Consider the following 26656-nt stretch of genomic DNA (forward strand, 5'->3'; position numbering starts at 1 on the left):
TAATGACTTTCGCTGGCTTAATGCTAGAACTGTCAAAGATGCTCACCCACTCCCACATCCGGCTGACGCACTGGCTGCTTTGGGAGGGAACGGATTGTTCTCCACAATGGACTTGACTTCGGGTTATTATAATGTGGAGGTGCATGAGGAGGACCGTAAGTACACGGGATTTACGTCTCCATTTGGATTGTACGAATATAATCGTATGCCACAAGGACTGTGCAATAGTCCAGCCACCTTCATGAGGATGATGCTAGGCATTTTTGGGGATCAGAACTTCCTCAGTGTGCTGTGTTATCTTGACGATGTTCTGGTTTTTGCCCCGACAGAAGAATTGGCACTGGAGCGCTTGCATATGGTGTTCCAGAGACTCCAGGTTCACAACCTTAAGTTGGCTCCAAAGAAGTGCCATTTTCTGAGACAGTCTGTGAAATTCCTGGGGCACATTGTAAATGCTGATGGGATACAGTCAGACCCTGACAAAATAGCATCCATTACATCCCTTACAGAGGCAGACCTTATGGAAGAGGGTTCGAGTGTCCCATCCCAACAGAAGGTCCGCTCATTTTTGGGGATGGTAATGTTCTACCAACAATTTATTGAGAACTGCTCATCCATCGCAAAACCTCTGTTTCGGCTGACATCTGGGGATAAAGGCCCTCGTGGTTCACGGCGAAAGCACCGGCTGGTGCGTAAAAAGCTGTGTGAGGAGGACTGGACGGATGAATGCAGGGCAGCTTTCAATGAGCTGAAGCAGGCCTTGTTGGATCGAGTGCTCCTGGCCCATCCTAATTTTGAGGAGCCCTTTTTGCTCTCTGTTGATGCCTCCAGCAGTGGCCTTGGTGCCGTGTTGTCGCAAGTTCCTTCTGGAGCTTCTACATCAAGACCGATCGCCTTTGCCAGTAAGACACTCAATCATGCACAGTCCAAGTACCCAGCGCATAGGCTGGAGTTCTTTGCATTGAAGTGGGCGGTGTGCGACAAGTTCCATCACTGGTTGAGGGGTCATCAGTTTACCGTATGGACAGATAATAACCCTCTCACCTACATACTTTCTAAGCCAAGACTGGATGCATGTGAGCAGAGGTGGATCGCAAAGCTAGCGCCTTTTCAGTTTGACATAGTAGCTCAATGTTTTTAAGAGCAGTGGAAGAGAAAGAGATTTATGACATAGTTAGAGGACTTAAGAACAAAACCAGTACAGACTGGAATGATATTGATATGGTAACGGTAAAGACAGTTATTGATGGTATCGTAAAACCATTAAAATATATATTCAACTTGTCGTTTCAAAAAGGAGTTTTTCCACAAAAAATGAAAGTTGCTAAAGTTATTCCCATTTACAAAACCGGTGAAAGACATCATTTTACAAACTATAGACCAGTGTCAATACTCTCCCAGTTCTCTAAGATACTGGAAAAACTCTTCATAAAAAGATTTGACAGTTTTGTGGAAAAATATGAATTAATGACAGATAGTCAGTATGGGTTCAGAAGCAACAGATCAACAGCTTTGGCACTGATAGATTTAATGGAAAAGATAACGGAATGTATGGATAATAAGAGGTATGCGCTCGGAGTTTTCTTAGATCTAAAGAAGGCGTTTGATACTGTAATTCATGAAATTCTATTAAAAAAACTGGAAAAGTACGGGTTTAGGGGAGTGGTTTTGGAATGGTTAAAAAGCTATGTAGGGAATAGGCAACAATATGTACAAATAAATGAATATAAATCTAATTTGATGGATATAGCTTGTGGAGTACCTCAAGGTTCAGTACTGGGTCCAAAAATGTTTATTATGTACTTAAATGATATCTGCAGAGTATCGGAGATTTTAAAGTTTGTAATATTTGCAGATGACACAAATATACTGTGTTCAGGTGTGGAGTTGCCACAGGTTTTGGGGATGATCACACAGGAATTAACGATATTAAAGAAGTGGTTTGATATAAATAAATTATCATTGAATCTAGATAAAACCAAATTTATGTTGTTTGGAAACCAAAAGAAAAACATCGAAGTAGAAATATGTGTTGACAATGTATATTTAGAAAGAGTAAATGAAATAAAATTTCTTGGGGTGATCATTGACCACAAGCTCTGTTGGAAGCCACACATTACTTATGTTCGGGGGAAATTGGCACGGGGCATTGCCGTCCTGGGAAAAGCAAAGCATATGTTGGATCAGAAAGCACTGCACATTTTATACTGTGCTTTACTACTGCCATATATGAGCTACTGTGTAGAGGTCTGGGGAAACACATACAAAAGTAATACACAAACAATAACTATAATACAGAAAAGGGCCATTAGATTAATAAATAATGTAGGGTACAGGGACCATACAAATGCACTCTTTGTCAAAATGCAAGCTATTAAATTCCAAGACTTGGTGAAGCTTAAAACAGCGCAAATAATGTATAAAGTCAGAAATAAATTGCTTCCCAAAGAAATCTGTAAATTGTTCATAGAAAGAGAAGGTGGGTATAACTTAAGAGGGAAATGGAATTTAAAAATACAAAGTGCTAGAACAACTTTAAGAACTATGTCTATCTCAATTGCAGGAGTTAAATTATGGAACAGTCTAACAGAAGAAATAAAAGACAGTCAAAACATAAAACAGTTTAAAGTAAAATATAAAAACCTAATTTTAAATAAGTATAAGAATGAAGAAAACGGGGTTAACCCAGGATGGTAATGTTGCTGGTAATGGTGTTGCGGTTCTTTTTTGTTTTTTTGTTTTGTTTTGGTTTGTTGTTTTTCCATAACTTGTGTATCTGCAAATATACACATTCTGTATTTTTCATATGAAAGAAACTATACTGTGGTGGGGCTTGCTAATTTCTTGTTTTTGATTTATGTATGTTATGTTTTGTTTTACTTCATATGTTTCATATGTTGTTTGTTTAATTTAAGACAAAAAAAATTTAAATGAATGAGAGGTAAAACTTGAGGGGGTAGGGACAAATAAGTAAATACTTCAGCCTACTCCTTTTCAAACAAATAATGGAATGATATTTTGTAATGATTGTGAAGGCACATGTTTGAAATAAAAATGAACTGAACTGAACTGAACATAAAGTACATTCCTGGTCCTAAAAATGTGGTTGCTGACGCGCTGAGCAGGGAGCCCTTCGTGCACCCCAGGGCCTCCCACCGGTTGATAAGGGTTCCATATAATGAACTTCTGGCAGAGGCAGTCGCCACTGGTGGGGTTCAGGAGGCCTTCAGATGGACTGTTCACTCAGCTGATAAGGCCTCAAGCAATAACCAGCCTGTTGTTTCGCAGTGCACGGCTGTTGCACAGACAGGAATGCTGACATCTTCTGAGGTGGGAGCTGTCTTCCAGGCCCATAGTGAACATGAGTCCAGGGTGTGGCCACATGCTCTCCTTCTGCCCCAATGCTCTCAGACTGTGCTTACGCCAAACCAGTCTGACTCTGAACCCTTCTCGCATGATGACCTAGTGGGACACCAGCGGCGTGATGATGTGCTATGCAGAGTGATCTCCTATGTGGAAAGGGGACGGAGACCCTCGAAGAGGGAGCGGGCAAGTGAACCGGTTGATACGAAGAGATTTCTAAGGGCTTGGGACAAGTTAACTGTGAGGGATGGTGTGCTGTATCGAGTCTCCAAGAATCCCGTCTCAAAGACAAAGACTTATCTGTATGTTGTTCCGCCAACCTTGCGGCTCGCTGTACTGAAAGGCGTCCACGATGAAGCCGGTCACCAGGGACAACAAAGAACACTTTATCTGGCCAGGCATAGATTCTACTGGCCTGGTATGGCCAAGCATGTGTCAGAGTATGTACTGTGCTGCAGAAGGTGTGTTGTTAGCAAGTCGCCTGAGCCAGAGGCGAGAGCACCTTTGGAGAATATCAGAACATCAGAGCCCCTTGAACTGGTCTGCATAGATTTTTGGTCTGCGGAGGATTCAGCGAACAAATCCGTGGATGTGCTTGTGGTCACAGACCACTTTACTAAGATGGCTCAGGCCTTTCTATGCCCCAATCAGTCTGCTAAGGCGGTGGCACACCAACTCTGGCATAACTACTTCTGCATCTACGGCTTTCCGAAACGCCTTCACTCTGATCAAGGAGCTAATTTTGAGAGTGTGCTCATTGCCGAGCTATTGAATGTGGCAGGTGTCCAGAAGTCCCACACGACCCCATACCATCCGATGGGAAACGGCTCCTGCGAGAGGATGAACCGTACCTTGGGCAACATGATTCGTGCATTACCCCAAGAGCCAAGCAAAGGTGGCCTGAGGCACTGAAAGCTCTCACATTCGCCTATAACTGCACAGTCCATGAGACAAATGGCTATGCGCCATTTCTGCTGATGTTTGGCAGAGTGCCAAGACTGCCGATCGATGTGATCTTTGGCTCTGTTATTGAGCACCAAGACATCATGAACTATGATCGATATGTCCAGACATTGAGGAGGGACCTCAAAGAAGCCATGGATTTGGCGCAGGAGGTGGCACGCAAAAATTTGAAGCGTCACACGGACCTCTACAACCGGAAAGTGCGGGGAGCCCCAGTAGCGATTGGTGATCGCGTCCTTTTGGCCAACAAAAAGGGACGTGGCAAAAGAAAACTTGCTGATCGCTGGGAGAGTGTTGTCTATACAGTTTTTGACAAAAATGATGAGAGTCACACCTTTAAGCTGATGGATGATTCCACAGGGCAAGTGAAAGTTGTGCATCGCAACCTGATAATGCCAGTGAACTTCCTCCCTCTCAGTGGTGTTTCAGTTCAGGATGATGGAGATGAGCTTTCTGAGTCTGGCTCGCTGATGGTTGGATGCGACGGAGAAGCTGTCTGCAACTCATCAGTGGGCACGGCTGAATACAGGACGAGAGCTTGGGTGTCTGACTTACCGTCTGCAGTGTCCAGCGACTCGCTGATGACAGAGGTTACTCAACCAGAAGGCAGCATGGTGGATCGAGAGCTTGCCTGTACCAGTGTTCCCCCTGTTGACACTGAGGAGCAGGTAGATGCCACCTCTGGTGGTCAACATTCTGACCTGCTTATGTCTGTGGCCCCAGTTGCAGCCTCCTCTGTTTCGGAGTTGGCAGCCATTACTGACAGTGACCAGGACAATGAAGCTACGATTGAGGGTCATGTCTCAACCACAGTTGTTCCACCCAACGCAGACCCGATTGATGTTAGCAGGATGGTGGGGACCCGTGCTAGATCGAGAGTGGGACGGTTACTTAAGCCTGTTTCCAGGTTGACTGAAATGATGCATCAGAGACCTGTTAAAGTGTAAATATTGTTGATAACTGTGAGTTGATTCTATTGTTGTTGAAGTGGGACTTTGATCTTTAGAATTGAAACTGATTATTTGTCGTTGATTTTTCTGTGTCGGAGTGGCGTACAGTTATGATGTGATGAAATATGTAACTGGCATATTTTGTTCTTTTTTGGAAGGGGTCTGGCCAACTTCTTCTTCTACTTCCTTTGGGGATAGTCCTCTGACTGAATTTTCTTTGTGACTGTACGACCTGGTATTACTGAACAGATTTATCACATGTTGATAGCTATAGATTAGCTATTGGATTTTTTTATCTTGTTCTTTTTTTTGAGGATTATTGGGTTTTTGTCCTCTGTTTGTGTTATGGTGATTGGTGTACCTGATTTTTTTTTAAGGGTGTTTTTTTTTGTTTGTGGTGTTTGTTTATTTGAATGTGCAAGTGGAATTCAGCAGGGGGGAATGTAACAGTGTTTATGTGGTATTATTCCACTTGCCACAAATATCAGTGTAATGGGGAAACAGCGCCCCCCCTCTCGGTGTGGCTGGTTAGGTGAGGCTGGCTGAAAACTAGCTGATACACGACTCAATATAACACGGTGGGCGACGGCGGCGCAGCGTGGGCCGCCACAGCCATCGTACGAACACAGGTAAGAGAATGTGCTCTTTGTTTTCGCCTGTTGGAACCCACCCAGCACATCCTTTCATCTTTCATCCATCCATTTCTTTATAAAATCACTCTTGAACAAGCTCAAGAAGACAGCATCAGTTTCTATGGCAACACATAAGTGCCCAAAATTGCCCCTTTCACTCTGGGATTTCTCTGACACTTTGACAGCTGGCTGGTGTTTTTGATTATCTAAAAACATATTAGGAGGCCGGACGCGTGTTTGTGCGTGCGTTTCGTATGAGGCCTATTCTGAAGCACATCGGCTGTCAGCAGATAAACCCAGTTATTAGGCCTGAGTCCGCTTGTGTCACACTCCACATCAGATGAACTGCTACACACAGAAATTAGTCAACTGGCGTGCCACCTCCGTACCCCTCCAGGCAAGCATCTGCTAGCACATTTCTGATTAACAGTTAGAGATCAGGGAGGACTAAAACTGCAATAAAAATAGGCTAAAAGGGAGGGCGGGGCCATAAAAGATCATGATACTCGCTCCTCTCTTTGTTTGTGTTAAAGACCAGTCTCTCACGGGCCAACAAAAGCCCTCTGATGACAGAAAGGCAAACAAATAGCACTGTCAGGGGAGAGAGATGAAGACTGAAGTGATGTCTATCCAGCGCTGGTACCCCACTCACCAGTCATTCTGATAGAACTGTGAGTTCTTCTTGGAAGAGAGTGAAGTTTGACGTCCCTCCCATTGTCACGCTGACAATGGGGGTGAGGTCACATAAGAGCAGGAGGAAACAGCTGGAAAACACTGGAAGTAATGCAGTAAGAAAAGGGGAGCTAACACAGAGAGCTGTATGAAAAAAAGAGCTTCGCTACACTAAAAGTGACTCATTCACACAGATTGGAACCTGTGAAATGACTGGTTGGGACAAACAACCACAAAAACACTTTCTTATCAGGGAGTGAGACACAAGGGGCAATCAGGTGGAAAACCCCCTAACCCACGATGGCAGGCTCACTTCGCGGCAGTGGGCTGGGGTTTCTGTCAAACGTGAAAGTACAATCTGACATTTTTCAGAGAGGGGAAGCCAGACGGTAATGGTGTCTACTAGTTGTTTGGTTTGCGAGACTTTCAAGATGTCACCGGAATGAAACTCCCGACATCTCGACCGTAGGCTCTGGGAGGCGTTGGAGCGAGGCGGCGTTCAAAGGAAGCAAACAGGTGCCGTTTACCTAAATGATGTCTCTCTTCACCAAGGTACAATACCCACAACGCATGTGTGCAGGCGTATCCTGTGACAAGGCCTGTCTTTGTGTTTAGAAAGGCAGCCCCCGACAATAGAGAGAGGGGAACTCCCTCTGAGTAAACTGAGGTTAGAAACATGAAACCTGCAGCAGGCAATTTCCATCAGCCGCGACCATCCTGTGATTGGCATCAAACGGGCACAGTGATTTACATATAGGTACTATACAACAACACAGTCTGAGGCCAGCTCATGAAACAGTCATGATATCTAATGTGTCATGTCGTTTGTGCTGAGTCCATGTACACAAAGTGAATCCAGTTTTAAATGGTGAAAAAGTCAACATCGGCAGGCTGGAGGTTTTTGTGCTGGAGCAGCAAGAACACGATACCAGGATTTCCAACTAAGACATAATGCAAAAATACTAAAGTACCATTTATGATACAACTGGGTAAAAAAAACGAAACTATTGAGAGGACTTCTTTATATAGATTAGAACAATGAAATGCAACGTCATTAATAACGGAGAATAATAAAGTTCTGTCAGACTCAAAATCAAGCTCTTTATGATAACTCACACAGGACTGAGAGGACATGAGGGCAGTCTCGGTGAATCCGGTGAAAGGACATGAGAGTAGGAAATTACAACATATATATATAAAATGCAACAATTCTGTTTAGCCTTCATAAGAAAACTCTACAGTTGAAGAAATAAGCGTACACCCTAAAAGTTAAAAACTACTGCTAATCCATTATCTAGGAAAATAAAACAGTGAATATGTCACAGCGATGAGGAGCGCCAAGCAATTAATCATCTCATTATGATCCAACGTTTGGATGAAAAGCTCAGGTTCTGGCACTCGTGTGGTGTTACTTTGACACACACAATCAACTTTTGCACTGTTATTGACCAATGACAAGCGCCTACAGCAACAGCACGCCCTGAAAAACGTGCGCATTATGTCTTCTGAGGATAAGACACCCCGCCACTGTGGCAAAAATGTTTGGGAACAGCTCAAGAAAAAAAAAGATCCCAACATGCTTCTCAAATTCAAACACAATTTGATCAAAGCTTCACCGGTTAACGCAAAGAAACTAAACCTCGTGAATGTTACATAGCGGCAACTCGCAAAGAATTATTCTTAATATTTAAACCATCATCAATACAATCAATACAATCCAGTAGGACTGTATTAAACTGATGAGGACTTGTGACCTGACTGCTTGGACCTATTCTGCCTGTATAAAGGCAACCTACGTGCTATTAGACAGGTGGTTTTAATCTCGTGGTCAACTAATCTATTCCTGGCCTCAGAGCTCTTTATTCATCGGAAATATAAGTTTAAAAATCACATTTGACACACTGTTGGAGTCTTCAATCAGTTTCTTCGACAGCATGAACACAGGAGGTGTAGCTTACTTTATATGCCGTGCTGTAAATAGTCACTGCGTCTTCCTTTTAAAGTAATCAGGGGCCCTTTTTAAAAGTGAAACAAAATATTTATGACGACTGACAAACACGAACCAGCTCAAAGATGTGCAGGTTGTGATAGTTGGGCTGTGGTTGATCCGTATCAAACGATGCTCGAGAAACAGCCTTGATGTCGCACACGTTTAGATGAAGCATGCCTAAAACATCATGCAAAAGCTACTGCGTCAAACAAACCATCACAGAAACTGTTTAGCCCCTTTTCCACTCATGAACTCGCCTCTTTCTCGTCAAAGCATCTGAAGATAAATTCACATCATAAACCTTCTTGACACGGCGTCTGCTTCTCACTTTCACAGTGTCAGTGTGAGGCAGCCACCATCTGAGTAAAGAATCACACCTCTGGTTTGTCACCACACAGATCATGCCGGCCGGCTCCTCTTCACATACAGGTCAGCTGTGCTTACTAGTGCTTTATGCTGGAAGTTTCTTTCCATTGAGTTACTGAAAAGGTGACAGATTGCCTTAAAGTGTGCAAAATACCCCAATATGCTGTGAAGGTTAAGCAAATGTATAACATACACAGCAGAGTGCAAACCTCTCGAAATGATAACAAAAAGGAGGCTTAGAGGGAACAGAGATATTTCTAAGTGAGAATTTAAAAGGGTGGGTAACAAATGACAACTCAAAATATAATACACAACTGCAGTGGGATTTAGAGCAGCCTCTGATTAGTCATTTAGATGTCTACTAAACATTTTATTGTCTGTTGGCTTCACAGGCCCAATAACCTAAGCTTATCAAACACAGCTTTCAGGATGAGCCAGCATCCTTTACTGCAGTCTATAAATCCAAGTATTTCTAACAACAAACCGACTGATAGATATTTAACAAGTGAGAGCAGTGAGTCCATATCGCCACTCTGTGCACCGCGGCTGTTCGAGGTGCCAGTTCAGAAACCTGAGGCGGAGAAACGCCATTTCCCCTGCGTGTTTTCCTGCCGCTGAACATACTTGGAAGGATAAGAGCTCGTTAATGCAGAGGTGAGATGAATGGCGGCACTGTGTACGCATGTGCACGGACAGGAGAGAGGGCCAGCGAGGCCCCGCGACCGGCTCGGTACAGCACAAAGGCGGGCTCAGTGCTGCAGCTGTCGCAAAAATGTATCCAGCAGACATCCAGCTGTGGTTCCCGACCTTTTCATCTAATGTACCTCCACAGTCAGCTTCATCATCCATGCCTCCGATGCTCTACTGTACTCGTTTAAACTGGTTTTATACCAGATCTGGACAACTATGATCCAGATCTACATGTCAGTCATTCATTTATTCTACCTGCTACTCTATTAAACAGTGATGTCATTCATTTTTATTTAACCATCACATTTAGCTACTTTGCACTGCTTGCAAACAGTTTAACCATTTGTTATATTTTTATCAACCTATTTTAACTAACATAATAAAGTTAATTAACCAATTTGACCAACTAGAAGAGTTCTTTTTATTTGTAAGGTAAAGACAATAACAAAGAGGAAACTGCAAGGATTAAACAACACCCGCAACAGCGAGTACCTGGCGACAGTGGGAAGGAAACTCCCATTTAAAAGGAAAAAGGTTAGCGAAAAAAGATACACTGTGATTTTATAATAGCAATAGTTTTAAGCTATCATAAAAAGATTAGCTGTAATAGCTATATAATGTTCAGCTTACAGTTATAATAATCACCTACAATGCAACCTAACAATTAAAACTATTTTACATATTTTTAGCAACTTCCACAAAAAGTCCAATCACACAACAATTTAAAATATTGACTCGTTAAGTTTATCTAACAATTTCATTCTAGAATACGTGACGAAGCTGAGCTTGATGCTGTTTTCATAGAGTAATCAATCACGTATCAACCACGTTGCTGCCCAGACACAGACCAACTCTATTTAACTAAGATGCAGTCAATAAACATTACGATTTTTAAAAGAGGATGTTCTGCAGAGTTCAGAAATAAAATAAAGAGAACCTATTTTTACACCGAAACAATGTGTTATGTGAAACCAATCGTGAATACGAGGCTCTCTAATGGCACGCTCTGCTTACATAAGCCTTTAAAAAAGACTCAAACCCATCTATTCAGTACATATTTTGTATGAAAATCTGGGCATGAAATGGTTTACATATAGATTACAGCCATCATTTAAAGCTATAGCAATACCCTATTTAAACTGTGCAGAATTAGCTTATTTGGCTGAATGGATCAGAGCTCATGACAGTCAGGATCAGTTTCTTCTCTCCATCGCTTACAGTGTTATTGTAAGTCCGCCCCCTTTTGATTTTAATCAGTTGGTAATAAGGAAGTGATGCTAACGAACACGAACTAACGAACTATACCTGCGACATAAGGGAGCCATTTTTGAGATGAGAACTTTGACCTAACCTTCATAGTGTTTTTGCAAAAATTTGATGCTAACGAAACAAACAGAACAGATGCTAAAACAGTGAAGACCAGTGAGAGTCAGAACTGTAAATGCTCAAATTAACTCATTAAAATTTTATTCAAATAGCAAAAATTCACAACAGTCATCTCAAGGTGTTTCCTATTATAATGTAAAGAGAGAGGGAGCGAGTATGTCTGATGCAACAATCAGACATGCATGCTTCCTATTAGGAGACTATTAGCAGGCAACAGGAAGAGTGAGTGAGAGGTCAGGAGACAAACGCAGATCTCTTCCTCCTCACCTGAAGCCTCATCTCCTGAAATCAAGTTCAGGCTCTAAAATTACAACATGCAGCCGTCCTATCTGAGTACAGCTCAAGACAAGCTGGCTATAGCAACAGCAACAGCTAGTCGCGAGCTAACGCTATGCCAGCTAATGTTAGGCCTGAATGTCCGATGTGCTTCGCTGAATTATTGACTCGTATCAGACTCCTTTCACTAGTTTTACACCCTCCAGAGTAAATACGCACGAATGCCTCACACCCGGCATTTTGACAGCTGAGGTAAACAGACTGACATCCTAGACTTACTACAGACGAACGGCCAGAGCGTTGAGGTGACTCAGGAGTAAAAATGTAAGATATTGCAAAAATATAAGTTTTTTTTTTAAATTCCTGAAGTGTTGGTGTTAATAGAATACTTTAAAATATCCAGTGTACAGAAATGGTTTTTTTTCCAATAATAGTAGAATCCATCTGAAGCCATTATGGAGTACAGAGGGTTAACTGTCAAGAAAATGGATGTTACTTAGTTACACCAACTAATTAAGTAGTTACAGTCAGATACTTGCTAATTAGTGTGTGTTTCACTCTTACAGTTTTTGCAGGTTTCAACAAGGCTTTCCAGAGTTGGCTGGCTACATAGCACATCACTGTCACATCCAAATATGACCCCTCTGGCAACAAAAACATTCCAACAAGGCTTCAAAATGCAGTAGGGTCCGTCTTTTGCATACAGTCTATTACTGAAGCACATGTCCACGTTACAGTCTCACAGAGAACCTTTAAAAACAGACATTATCTATTATCTTTTTGTGTTTGTTTTTACTCTGTAACACAACATAAATTCAGCTTTTCCCTCCATATCGCAGCATTCTGCCAACCTGCGTGATCATAGCTCTCCTGCTCCCCAGTGATAAAAGCTATAGGAGTGTTTTGCAGGTGGTTCGTGGAGAGCAAGCACATCTCAGCTGTGATGTCAGCAATGCAAAGCTACAAAAATATTTAGCGAAGCAGCAGACAAGATAACGTCCTTAAAGTCCTGCATAATGTTACATAACATTTTTAACAATAAAAAGTTTTTCATATTCAGATATCACGTGACCCTTCGAACTGCACTGAGTCCTTCTTACCGAGAGCCTTTCATTCATGATTACAATAATTATGCTTCTTGCATAAGAAAATTAAAAACCAGACACCTTTAAAAATAAGCTTGTACTGGAGTTTAACAATATATATGTCTGTCTTGGTTGTCTTTTTATTTCACATCACAAAGCAGCACAGCAGGCGGGAAAAACACCCTGTTCTTAACTGAGATTATGCAAATTTGCTGCTTGCCTCAGGGACCATTCTGGTGTCGAGTATCATGTGAACATGTCTGCATGTCTGGTGATTAGTTCGCAGAAACCCAACCAAAGGGTTTCCACACAAACGTTTGGTTTAATCTACGACCGGAATGAATTTTAATAGAAACAGAAAGAATTTTTCAGCCATGGTTATATTTCAGAATAACCATGAATGGATAATACTTGGAACTTATTCCAAGATTAGATTATGTTATCACTTTATTTCATGTTTCTGATGATGTTAGTCTAACGCTAACCTATAATACAATTATCGATAGTACCTCATTGCTTTCACATTATTAACAGCATACTGGGACTTTCATTCCTAACATTGTACTATAACTTTTTTTCTCCTGCCCCAAAATGCTCAGTTTCAGACAGTTTTGTTTCTATTCTTGACTCTGACGTCAGAGAGGGGGATATCCCTTAATGATCATGGCAAGCATGTGAGCACAGAAACCACACCCACCTTTCATTCTAATCTCGTGTGTATGAACGGCAGCCAATCAGATGAATGCCTGCTAAAACGGACCCTTCCTTTCAAAGGGGAGGAGCTTAAATGGCTTAGTTCAGACAGGGGATGAACTAAAGGCAGCAGCAAGGTCCACTTTAAGGCAGGTGAGGACTTTGAAATGTGAACCATGCAAATCTATTCTAGCAGAGTTGAAGAAGGAATATGGGGGTAAATGAGCAGAAAAAGGCACGTTAAATGTTTTCCAACTGTTCAGCCCCAAGTACACAATACTCAGATAATACTCGTGACCATTACCTGGTTGTTGCTTACATGATAGAAATCACCTCTTTATTATCAAACTCTTACAATATTACCAAGCTAACCCACAGTGCTACCATTTGTGTATCGGGTACACCGTGTGCAAAACCTGCATTTAAACTAACCACCTTCTTCTGAGGGTGCCCAACATGCAAGGCTTTTCTTTGCAAATTAGGTACTTATTGGGTTACTAAAACACATTTAAACCACCGGTTTCACCGAATAATTGGATTATGAGAATGTGAAATGGACCCCAAAGCAAAATATCACCTTGCTGCTTCTTTCAATTTCAGTTAATTTCAGGTTTTCCTGTCCATTGAGCCAACTCTCCCCTACACACCAGCCAGTGAGTGCTCCGATTACTGAGTTGTGATTTAAAGAAAGATTGATTAATACGCTTGCAGTGCTTTTAATGGTGAACCACAGTTAGGTCTGACATCATATGGACATGGATGTCATCTTATTTCAAAGATAACAACTGTGACGGTGACACACTCGGCTTCAACAACTGTCCTATAAGCAGACCAGTATAACTTCAAGGCCACTAACCATCACAGCTCCATTCATCACAGTACAGGAGAGACAGCAAAGGGCCGAGTGAGAGTTCACTCCTCCTCCCACATCTCCAGTTCAAGCTTGATGCCGCAGGAATGAAAGAAAAGCATTCAGTAACTTCCAGGCCACCCGACCATGCGTTCCTAATGTTTTAGAGCGCCGATGTGAGGAGTCTGAAGATCCCTGTGGGCGTATGTGACTAACTCACTTTCATAAAATATGTAAATTAGCAGTTTTCAGTCAAGCTTTTAACTAAAACAGCAAACTAAAGCATATCGACTGGTGTACGTCTAAGCTATGGCTCCAATAAAGGGGAATACGGAAGGTCAGCATAAAGCTGGATGGCTCAAAGTACTGGGGCTGAAGCGATGGCACGTTCATGCTAAAAATAAATATAGAGCAAGTGTAATTCAAAAGTTTCAAATCTGGATTTTAGAAAAAAAAAATCAAAATTCTGGTTCCTGGAAAAAAAAAAAAAGTTGCCCATGACGCAGTTTACATGAAAGGCTGTAAAACAAACCCACACCCCTGACTGGTCACAAACACTAGATTCTCTATTTTGGTTGTAGCAAATCATTGAATTTAGGCCTTTTAGTTAATATACAAACAAATCTGAATGGGAGGGTTTGTTGGAGTAAAGGTCACAGAAACATTTAAAGCTTAGAAATATAGTGTTGAAAATCAGCTGGAATCACTTGCAGGGGTTAGTAAATCCATCCATGTCTCTATGTCGAATTCTACTTTAGTAAACATCAAACTGCCTTAACAGTGCTTATCTTTGAGGTAACACAGAGCTGCTATTGTAGCTTTTGGTTGATGATTGTACTATCCAATTTTAACCCAACACTGCAGGGAGCAGATGCTGCTCCACGGAAAAGAAGCAAGACTTGTACGGAGTGAGACGAGCCAGTGGCTCAGAAACAGCTTTTGTAGAAACTGAGAAAACTTATTGTCCCATTAGTTAGCCAGCTACAAGCATGATAATTCAAACCCCGTGTCAAAAATCAAGGTTCACACCAAATCCAGCCCTTTGCAAATTTTGACCAATTTTGGTTTTTAATTAAATTGTAATTAAATTAAATACAACGCATCCACTTAACACACTGTTTGCTGCTACAACTACACATGTTTCTTTTCCAAATATTTATTTATAAGTGACTTATGTATGTATGTATGTATATATATGTATATATTGTACTATTCTTAGTTAGCGTATTGTCTGTCTTGTCTTAATGTTGGTTTAAAATGGAGCACTGTAACAAAAAATAATTTCCCCCAGGGATCAATAAAGTATTCTGATTCTGATTCTGATTCTGATTCTGAAATTTGGCCCTAGTTGTAGCTGTGGTCTGCAGAGTGATTCTTTCACCGTGTGCGAGCTGCACTAAATGGACAGCTGAAAAACTGCTCAACTTGCAGCTAGCTCGATTTGCATCAAAATGAAAAGGTGATGCTGAGACAACTTTACTGGGTGGAAACAAAGACCTCTGTACCTTTATTTCCACAAGACAATTCCTGTGTTAAAAGAGCATAACTTGCATTGTTGCCAGCAGAGATATGGAGGCTTTTCCAGGGAACTGAGCTTCTGTTCACTGTGAACTAAAGACAGGCATGCAGTTACAGCAACATGCTTCTGCAGGCTCAATCTTAAAGTTTTGGTAATGTTAATTTTTTACGTGCAGCCGACTCCATGTCAGAAGGCAGATCTTTGCAGGCCAAATAACCCATATTGTATCTGCACACAGTCACCAGGGTGCAGTGTCAAAAATGTGTGGAACAGCTTGTAATATAAGCATTCTTGTTAATTTAATGCTGTTCCTGGTCATTTACCTGAGCCCCATGCCTGAGAGATAACAGATCATAATATACGAAGAACGTCTTCTTCTTAAGCCAAAAACATTTACAACTGTCTGTTGAAATCACAGTTTGTGCTTTAAATTGTACTTTTTTCTGACCACTGACATTTTTTCCACAGTTCTGCCTCCTGGTGGTGGGCTCAGTCGTCTTTACCTTTTCTGTTCAAACCAACTCTTCAGCCAGTCAGTATTTGACGTGTGGATAAGACGGATGCAATGTCTTTGTTGGACTGTGCACATGTCCATCTCCATAGCCTCAGTGGTTCAAATCTCATATCCTTCTAACCTCTGCACTGCCAAAAAGCTACACAAAGAAAAGCCAATCAAATGGAGAAGATGGCTGCTCCTCCCTAACCCTGGTTCTGCTGGAAGCGTCATCCTGTTAAAATGGAGATCTTCTTCCCCACAGCCTCCAAGCGCTGCTCATCTCCTTATCTGATCATTGTGGTTTTCTCTAGTATTAGGTATTAAGAGCTTTACCTTACAGAGTAAAGCACCTTGAGATGACTGGTTTTGTGAACCAGCTCTAAGTAAAACTGAACTGGACTAATCAGAGGTTTTAAAAACATATATCCGAATGTTTTCTACAACTAGTTAGGTGGTTATAAACATCACACGCAGTCGATCATACGAGTCCAAGGCCAACAGCTTCTTTGTTTGCTCCTCCAGTACAATGGCAGCTAATTCATGCAGCACTGTGAAAGGAGGCAGCACATCAAATGAAAAGATAGAGACACACTTAAATATATAAAACCCAAAAATGTCATTCAGGCACATCTGTAACTCATTTAGTTATAGATGTGTCAGACCTGTCTTCATAAATATTATGGGAAATCTGTTTTTTTGGTTTAAATTTTCAGTTGAGCTTCATCTCTATACGCCACTTAAAACGTCTTTCCTGATGTCATTTCCCTCTTTTCTTTTCTTGTTTTTTGTCACATGTATACAGTTACAGTGCTGGATGCTCATATTAAATATGGCCAAAGTTTCACATCAATAGATCAGCATATGCTGAACAGAGAGGAGCTGAAAAAGCAAAGTTAAACAAAAGATAAGTTGGGTTTTTTGAACTGGGAATCATGTGAACCTCCAGTTGAGCCTCGGAACAAGAACATGATGCTGGAAATGAGCAGAATGCGTCCTCTTTAACCAACATGCTGCTGTATTGTAACTGAACAGTATTTATTAACAGGACCAACTCTGCAATGAGAAAAGGATCCGATTTCCATTTCTGCCTTCCATCACCGCGCACGACACATGAAATTTCGATTTCACTGTCTAGGAAATTTTAAAACCGTTTTCAGTCAGCGAGTGTAATTTCTTTTAAAAGAATGCGACATGAAAGGTGCCACCGCAGACCACAGCCTACACACGACACCAAGGGGAAAATCCTATGTGCTCATGAAGAATGCAGTTTGAAAGAGTAGCTTTAATGATGACTCAGAAAGAAAAGTGAACACTTGAGCTGTTTGCGTTGTGTGTAAACAGCTTCTGTCCTCCCTTTGCAACCCCTCCCCTTAGTGTACACACAACACACACACCAAAGAAAAAAAATGGTGCTTTGCAGTCAGCATGTGTCTCGACTTCCTTCCTCCCTCTCAGGAACAGTTATCACGCCACAACAACAAACAATCGCACGCGGGAAATTAAATACAGCTGGTTGAGAAGCGAAGAAAGGCGCACAGCACGGCTGAAGATGTCCTAACCGCCGGGACCCTGAGATCCGGGTTTAACAGCACACATGAAACTCATTAACGCAAAAGTGACCTGTTAGTCTCACACTGAAGCTGCTTCATGTGCAAAAGCTGTGAATCTGGCGCATGTCAGCCATCACATATCAAAAGTGCCCCAAACTGAATCAAGCTTTCTAACTGCAAACCCTCCCGCAGGGACCATCAACAGGTGTGCATCCTCGCATCACACAACTCCGTACGCATATCATAACGTGAACTTACACAAACGCGTGGTAGATGAACGCCCAGGCTCTCGGTCTTTCCAGCACGTTGTACAGGTAGTTCTGAAGCCGCCGGTAGCGCACGTTTCTCCGGCCGCTCTGGGTGCTGTATAAGAGTGGCTTCCCCAGCAGGCTGAGCCGGGCTCCCTGCTTCCCCCTCGCGTTGTCGGACCCGGCAGCACCTGCGGCGCCGGGGGCCGACAGCAAGCCGTCTCCTGCGTTGTTCATCATCTTTCCGCCGGACTCCACATCCTTCAAGCCGTAGCCTTCGGTACGGTGCCCCGGCGAGGTCCTCATCCAGAGCCCGGTGCCGCCTTCGTCTCCGCTGTGGTTCCGGGGCATGGCATCACCAAAGCGGGCGTCAAGTGAGCGCAGGTCTTTTCAAGCATGCGTCTCCCGACGCCGGTAGTCCCGCCGTGCACGAACAACAAACTGCACGTGCGACGGGCACCCCACTAGAAGCCGAGCTGGGAGTGAGAGCAGCGCGCGGCGCACCGTGTGCCGTCACTCCTCTGACCGCCCTCTTTCTCGCTCCGCGTTTACACAACGGTTCCCGCGCGTGAAGGTATCCACGCCGCGTGTCCTGTGCTGGCTCGCACCAAAATCACAAGTTACAGATGTCACGAGGAGAGACGTCTCTCGCTTCACCGCCTGTTGCTTCCACGCACGCCTCTGCGTCCACGTGCACAGGCGCATCAGAGCTGCCCTCGCGCGACGGCTTTATCTTTATCACACTTTGTCGTCGCTGTGGCGATTGTGTCTCACTTTTACATGCTGTTTAAAGAAAGAAGCGTCCACTCTGAGTTGTTTTGTCTTCGCGCGCCAGGACAGCAGACATGCAAATGAGGAACCGTCGCTCCTCGTGTAATTCGATTTCCTGAAGAAGTTCAAAATTACACCCGGTTGTTGGTTTTTTAAAAGTCTATCAGGTAACACGGGTTCTGCAGAATTTTCCACTTTCTGTGCTGGAAAAGTAACCGCAGAGGAAGGCGCAGTGAACATCTGCAGAAAGTATTACGATTCTTTATTCTTTATTACACGTTTTTATGGTTTGTCTGATCACTCTGATCACACTGGCACAGTAAAAGCCTTTGAGTGTCACCCTTTTCTTTTCAAAGCTGCTCTGTCATCTGCTGTCCTGCTGTCACCGCAACCACGTGGCACCAGAGACGCATAATTTCTCGGCCGAAGTGCATTTTGAACCTGTCACGCCGTCTGTTGTGTATCTGTCTCGGTGCTGCACTGACATAACAGCCCGACATAAACTCAGAGACGATTCTAAACTGCGGGGGTCCTGAGGCTGAATGGAATCAACCCGGCCTGTTGTTTCCTTTGTGTCACTGCAGCCACGCTGAACACTGCTTTGGTTAGAAAATGTCATGTCAGTTATGCCTCGTGTGTGAACTTCCTCTTCTGTTCACAGTCACACAGGCTGAATATTCTTATAAGCTGGCCCCACCGTGAGTCCAAGAAGAGGCCCCCCCTCAGGAAACAGAGGAGAGAAACGGGGAATAGAAAGGGGGAGCATATTTCTCCTATATTGGTTTCCATTTATTGGCTCCCTGTTAAATCCAGACTTGAATTCAAAATCTTGCTCCTCACATACAAGAATAATCAAGCCCTATCTTACTGTATCACCCCATTAGAGCACTTCGCTCTGGCACTGCAGGCTTACTTGTTGTTCCTAGAGTATTTAAAAGTAGAATGGGAGGCAGAGCCTTCAGTTTTCAGGCCCCTCTTCTGTGGAACCAGCTTCCAGTTTGGATTTGGAAGACAGACACTATCTCTAATGATAAGATTAGGCTTAAAACTTTCTTTTTTGCTAAAGCATATAGTTAGGGCTGAATCAGGTGACTCCCAAATCCCCCCTTAGTTATGCTGCAATAGCTGTAGGCTGCCGGGGGATTCCCATGATGCAAACAGTAATTCTTCTTTACACCTCTCTGCATTAATCTCTGACTCTTTTCCACAGCATGTCTTTTGTTCTGTCTTCCTCTGTCACCCCAACCAGTTGCAGCAGATGCGACCGTCTCCCACGTTGTTCTCTCCCTGAGCCTGGTTCTGCTGGAGGTTTCTTCCTGTTAAAAGGTAATTTTTCCTCCCACTGTCGCCAAAGTTCTTGCTCATGGGGGGTCATATGATTGTTGGGTTTCTCTCTGTATGTATTATTCTAAGGTCTACCCTACCATATAAAGCGCCTTGATGCGAGTGTTGTTGTGATTTGGTGCTGTGTCAATAAAATTGAATTGAATGAAATTTCTCAATATGAATGAGGTGTGAGTGTGTGTGTGCCAGTGGTAGGCGTCAGTCCCATCACAATTTAAGAAGGTCAGGGAGCACCAAAGTGCATCTTCTGCTGTTTTTGATCCATTGATTCTGCAGGAGCTGCTTTATCACCCTCAGAGCTCAACTCTGCTCTGTATTCCTACAAAACTACTCCATCTACTGGTGCATCGGGCAGTCTTTCTCAGTGATGGAAGAGTGGCACCAGCAGATTCCAGACACAACATCAGAAGAGTGCAGTCCTGGGAATGATGATTATGAAGCATTATGAAACAAGCAGCACTGAAAACGGCTTCATTTTGAGCTGCAAATGATTCTGGTTCTCATTCAGTTTGACATTTAAAAATAAAATTCGCATGAAGCTGTTTGCTTAGATGAGTTTCAGCTTACCGTTCCCATCTTCATGTTTCCTGGCACAAAAACCCCAAAGGGTGGGCATATATAAACTGGTTTAAATTAGAACAACCAATTTAATTAAGGGCTCAATGTTTTTAAAGTCTGAAATGTTTAGTTTTAACTGATAGGTGATTTTTTTTAAATTAAATGTTGCATTAAAAAGTTGAATAAAGACCTTTGTTTTGAGCCTTTTACTGGTTTTGACCACAGTCATAATGAAAACCCATCATCATTTAGCTTTTTTCATTACTCATCCTATGTCTTGATTACTATGTTTATGTGACTCATTTCCAGAGCTTCCTAATAGCAGCTCAGTTTCTGTATGAAATGTGTTGATCTGAAATGTACCGACCACCAGTGATAGGAAACATGAGTAGAGTCCTCCTCCACAATTATTTATTCATTTATTTTTAAATTCCAACTTCAAAGCCAAAATCTAAAGAATATTGCAGCATATTTTGGACCCATGATTGGATAGAAGTATGAGTATTACATCAGCCACAGTTTGAACAAAGCAATAAAAATGCTCTACTGTAAATAAATTTTAAAAAAAGAGTACATTTCAGATTTACTTTTTCCCATTTTGTTAACAGAAATATAACTTAAGCCAAATGTAACACCTGTGTAACCACGTTCAGTTACACCTCAGTGTAACTGGCTGGCTCAAACTACCCCTCAAAGGAAAGATTGTATGACAATTTCACATGACTCCAAAACCCTGATTATAGCCGTGTGAACTCTAAAATGAAGTGCTGGAAACAGACAAAACCCTAACATGGTCAGACTGTGCAGTAAGAAAGCACCTAGAAAGTTTAGAGAGGAAAGGACTAGTGTTAGGAGGGTCATAATCTAAGATTAAAGATGAGAAAATGCACATTTGTAGGCTCAAAACCAGAAACATGTCACCTTAAAAGATCAGTATGAGAGCACACAGCCTAAAAACCCACGCAATCACAAGTAAATGCAAAACTATTGTTTCCAGTGAAGCCACTTAAATAGAGAGAGGCCCAAATTACTCAGGTGTGTACTGCTTCCTGATGTCCTTCCATTGTCTGCTCATTGGCTCCTGAACCAGGAGGTCAAACCAGCCATACAAGCAGCAACAGAGTATTTCCATTAGATTTCACTTTAATAGTTATTTTTAAAGGTGATGTTTCCTTCCTTTTCCTGTCATATATATTATGATAGTGGATGATTATATTAAACAGATCCAAAGTTCCAAATATCCTGTCGGCCCCGCCCCTCCCTAAGCCTGGTTTTGCTGGAGGTTTCTTCCTGTTAAAAGGTCGTTTTTCCTTCCCGTTGTCACCAAAGTTCTTGCAGATAAGGAGTCATATGATTGTTAGGTTTTTCTCTTTGTGTATTATTGTAGGGTCTACCTTACAATATAAAGCGCCTTGAGGTGTTGTTGTGATGTTGGTGCTGTATAAATAAAACTGAATTGAATTGAAATAACGAGGTCAGTCTATATTTAGGTATATATATATACCTATATATAGACTGTATAGACCTATATATAGCTCAAACCTATATATAGGTTTGAGCTATATATAGCTCAAACCTATATATAGGTTTGAGCAACACCGAGCATTCTTCAGACTGCTCTAAACATTTGGAGAGTGAATGTGCCTCATCTGGTCATTACTGATCTCTGGCTCTAGGAAATCTCTGGCTGTGAGGAGAGCCAATCTACTTCCTGTTAACCCCATTGTATAGGAACTAACTTCCGCTCTAGCTGAGTGTTGAACAGGACAAAAAGAAATCCCACAGTTTATTAGACACTAGCATTCTGCTAATGTGTGTTTCTGTATCTCCATGCATGCAGAGGAGCAGGCGACTGTGGTGACTGAAAACGCTGCAGCTATAAAATTTCAGCTGCTGTTCGCTTCATGCCTCAAATAAAAATGGCAGAAGCTACAAATTGCTTTATGGTGGTATGATGTCCCTAAAACTCACAGAAAGGTATTTTTGGACAATAAAAAACAATTGTCTCAACCCTTCCATCAAAATGTATTTATTTATGGACTATTTCAGAGGAAGTACATTATTGTAAAAGTACTCTGCTGTGAGCACAAAAGCCCCACCCCCCTGCTGTAATTCCTTTTAGGAGGCGCAGTGAAAGATGGCTTTTAACAACTTGTTTCAGACAGAGGATGAAGTGTGGCACTGAAACAAGACCCAGAATGAGATAAATTAGCATTGTTTTGAACTGTGGGTCATACACAGCTACTCTGATAGAGTCCAAGAATAAAAATACGAGGCTGGAAATGGATAATCCTTTTATGCTGGTGTTCTCTTTTATAAAAATCTGCACCCTTTTTAATCCCACTTGAGAAGAAATAAGTTGTAACATGTTTTGCTGGAGGGAAAGCAGTGGTAAACTTACAACCCAAACTATCACTGGTCTCACGTCATCTCATCATGTGAGATGGTTTCTGGGTCCTGAACCTCATGCCGACAGACTCTCAGACTGTTTTTCCCGGCATCGCTCGGCTCACATGAGCCTTTCTTTTCCCAAAGGTTTTGTTTGTTTAATATTTTACTTGGGAAGCCCGTCTTCATGGATGATATTAAAAGTTAAGTTTGAAATGTTTGTATTCCACGTGAACTCATGGTTTCTTTTCCACCAATGCATGACCTTTGACTTTATTAGATAGATTAATCTTATTCCTGGGAGCAGCATGGAAATTTTATAGTGGCCTCTGACATGTGTGATCTACATGTGTCTTTTCCACGATGGTCTGTGTCCATGTTTTTTTTGTTATTCTCTTTTTATTAAACAACCTATATAAACACAAATAATCCAAAATAAACATATAATCAAGAACAGACGTAAATAATAAAAATAAATAAATAAATAAAAATAAGAAAAACAGACGGGTGTACCCTCTAGTGTGTATGTACTCGCACACACATATTCACTCACACACCCATATTCTTAAGCATACATACACATACCTACTTACATATGTGTTCACTTGTAGTCTCATACATACTAACATATACATATAAACACATAACGATTCAGAAATGTGGCATATATAGTTACAGAGATTCAAACAAGATCGGGTCTCCTTAACCGGATGTAGTGTTTCCATTTACCCCAAATTTCACTAAATATATCAAACTGGAGTCTTTTAATGAAGGTAATTCTTTCCATTTTAAACATCCCATGTACAGTCTCATGCCAATCACCCAGTGATGGAATTTTCACACTAAGCCATTTCTTGGTAATAATTTTACGGGCAGCCAAACTCAGGATACCATACAACTGCTTAGACATTTTATCTACATTTACTGAGTATAAATATCCAAACAAAAGTTCGTCCCAATTAAAGGGAAGCTGCATACCAAAAATAATCTGCAACTCAGAGTGGATCAATACCCAAAAAATGTTGATCCTTGGGCAAGACCAGAACAGATGAAAATGTTTTACTCCTTGGGCCCCACAATTTCTCCAGCAATTAGAGTGATTAAAATAATGTTTACTTTGTGCAGGGGTAATAAAAAACCTACAGATACTCTTCCAACCGTAACATCTCCATGTATTAGAACTAGAAATTCTCCACTGAAAAGCGCACTGCTCATACCAAATGTTATCTGATATTGCTATATTTGTTTCATTTTCCCATTTTTTTTTGATGTAGGTAGTATTCCACTTCTTAACCTCTTGTATACCCTTGTACAATCTTGAAATCACCTTAAGGCCTGTGTCAGCCTGATAAGCCTTGACAAATATACTCAGAACAGGTAAAGAAAAAAGATCTGTTCTCTTAGGTATAAAATTATATAGATGATGCCTAATTTGTAAGAACCTAAAAAAGTCCGTTTTACTTAACTGGTATTGATCTTTTATTGATTGGAAGTCCCTAAGAATTCCCTTATCGTAAAACATACAATATGCCGTTAAACCTTGTCCAGACCATTTTTTATATCTTACGTCTAATTCATTAGGTAAAAAATCACTGTCAAAAGCGCACCATCTTAAAATCCTAACCTCTTCAATCCAATCATTCTTATTAAGAAATTGTAACCAGAGTTTTAAAAGTTAAGTTTGAAATGTTTGTATTCCACGTGAACTCATGGTTTCTTTTCCACCAATGCATGACCTTTGACTTTATTAGATAGATTAATCTTATTCCTGGGAGCAGCATGGAAATTTTATAGTGGCCTCTGACATGTGTGATCTACATGTGTCTTTTCCACGATGGTCTGTGTCCATGTTTTATACAGGCAGGTTATGACCCCTGATGCTGCAGCACAGAGGGAGCCTGGGGGCCCGGCTGCCAGGGCAAGGGTGGTGGGCGGGTCAGTGTAGATTGCCTGCAGATGTTGTTTTTGGGGGATCCTGTGGTTACTTAACAACAAGTGGAGCATAAATCTCCCAAGCTCTGTGTTGTATAAGAAACAGCAGATCCTTTTTGGTTAGATGGATCGCAGTGGCAAGACTGTGATGGTGTTGTATGTAGTACCACATGGTTGTCATGTGACTTTATTCACAAACAGAGCACTTAAGAACCTAAAATTGTCCTCCGTTCTCTCATCTCTGGTCTTTGAGACTTTACTTTGCAGAAGCCGTCTGTTTACAGGTTCCACTGTACAACAACAACATTTCATTGTTAAAATTTTATTCACAGCATGTCTTTTGTCCCGCCTTCCTTCTCTCAACCCAACCGGTCACGGCAGATGGCCCTGCCCCTCCCTGAGCCTGGTTCTACCGGAGGTTTCTTCCTGTTCAAAGGGAGTTTTTCCTTCCCACTGTTGCCAAGGTGTTTGCTCATAGAAGGTCATAGGATTGTTGGGTTTTTATCTGTATGTATTATTTTAGGGTCTATCTTACAATATAAAGCACCTTGAGGCGGCTGTTGTTGTGATTTGGTGCTGTATAAATAAAACTGAATTGAATTGAAATGGTGTATTGAATTAGAAAAATACCACTTAGGTGAAGGAAAGCAGCCTTACATGTATGTCTATACTGTGTGTGCTGAAGAACATATCTTGGTCTGAAATTACGCCGGTGTTCCTCACAGGATCACTCGAGGCCAAGGTAAAGCCATCCAGACTAAGTACCTGGTTAAATAACATCACAACTTTAGGGATTTTTGCATTAAAAAAAGACTGAAAACTCATTACATAAGAACCTTTTAGAAAATCTTTCTGGTATATCATGTGGTCACAAACTGTATTTTATTTGCTAAAATATCTTGGTTCGCTTTTTAAATAGTTGCTGCTCCCTTTCCAGAAGGCGTCATCACACTGGTTACCAGCGCATGTTTGATTTGGCAGACTTTATATTGGATGCCCTTCTTGACCCAAACAAAAGCATGAAATAACAAAAAAAAGGAAATAAGGACGACATAATCAGTGCAACACATATTGATAAAAACTGCAGTTTCTCTTGTGGCCACTCAAGACTGACTTCTAAAGTGAGTCACTCTCCATAGACTCCCTTGTTGAAATAGCCAACTTTAGAGCAAAAATTATCATGCTTACTGCTTGCTACGCAAATTATTTTCCACTCCTTGATCAATTTATTCCTTAATGAGAACTGTTTAGGTATAAATATTACTATATTAATAATTATTAAGTAATATTACTATTACTCACCTGTTTAAACTTTATTAGCCACGTGTTTGTCTGAGTAACAGATAGGACACTAACTGTCTGCTAGGATTAACCTCAGCTAACTGAGCTCACCGAACTGGACATGTAGGCCATGTTGATTGCTGTAAGAGCTACTAGTATGGTCTGACTACTGTTTAGATTCCTAAGCTGTTATCTGCACAGACAAGTTAGTACGATGGCCACGGCGCATAAAAGTCTAGAATTTTGTTGTGCATGCTACTGTACATAGCACTAATTAGCGGGTATGTCCAGCAATAGACCCATAGAGTTGGTTAGCATTTGCTAACCAAACTAGCTAGCGTTAGCAGATAGCTCATCACCTTCTCAACTGAATAAAAGGGGGAAAAGCACATGTTGTTCTTTTATATTGTATCTAGAACTGATGAAAACACTTGAAATATGTTTTTATGAACTGTAATAAATTTACTACGGTGGGAACAGTGATGGCCCTCTCTCTAAAATAATGCTGCTCTGCTCAGAGATGCACAGACTGAGAATAAATATTAGCTTTCCCACAAACAAGGCACCCTGGCCTTTTGACATCATGTCAAATCAGAAAATTAAAAAATAAGCATGAGAAACAATCAAGGAAAACATTGGTATTTTTTTCCACA

General features: G+C 41.6%; 1 protein-coding gene across 4 annotated transcripts in view; it reads right to left on the reverse strand.

The window, feature by feature from the left end:
* Positions 1-18595, reverse strand: part of kcnq5b (potassium voltage-gated channel, KQT-like subfamily, member 5b) — a 146687-nt gene extending 128092 nt beyond the window's left edge. For 2 of the 4 annotated variants that reach the window (XM_082536738.1, XM_082536737.1), the window contains exon 1: positions 17740-18595. In XM_082536738.1, coding sequence (XP_082392864.1) covers positions 17740-18080 — 341 coding nt within the window. In that variant the 5' untranslated portion in view covers positions 18081-18595. The remainder of the gene's footprint in view (positions 1-17739) is intronic. The other 2 variants (XM_082536739.1, XM_082536740.1) reach the window with 2 other exon arrangements.
* Positions 18596-26656: the final 8061 nt, after the last annotated feature.

Source organism: Aulonocara stuartgranti, assembly GCF_965226115.1.
Source record: "Aulonocara stuartgranti genome assembly, chromosome: 6".
NCBI classification, from domain to species: Eukaryota; Metazoa; Chordata; class Actinopteri; order Cichliformes; family Cichlidae; genus Aulonocara; species Aulonocara stuartgranti.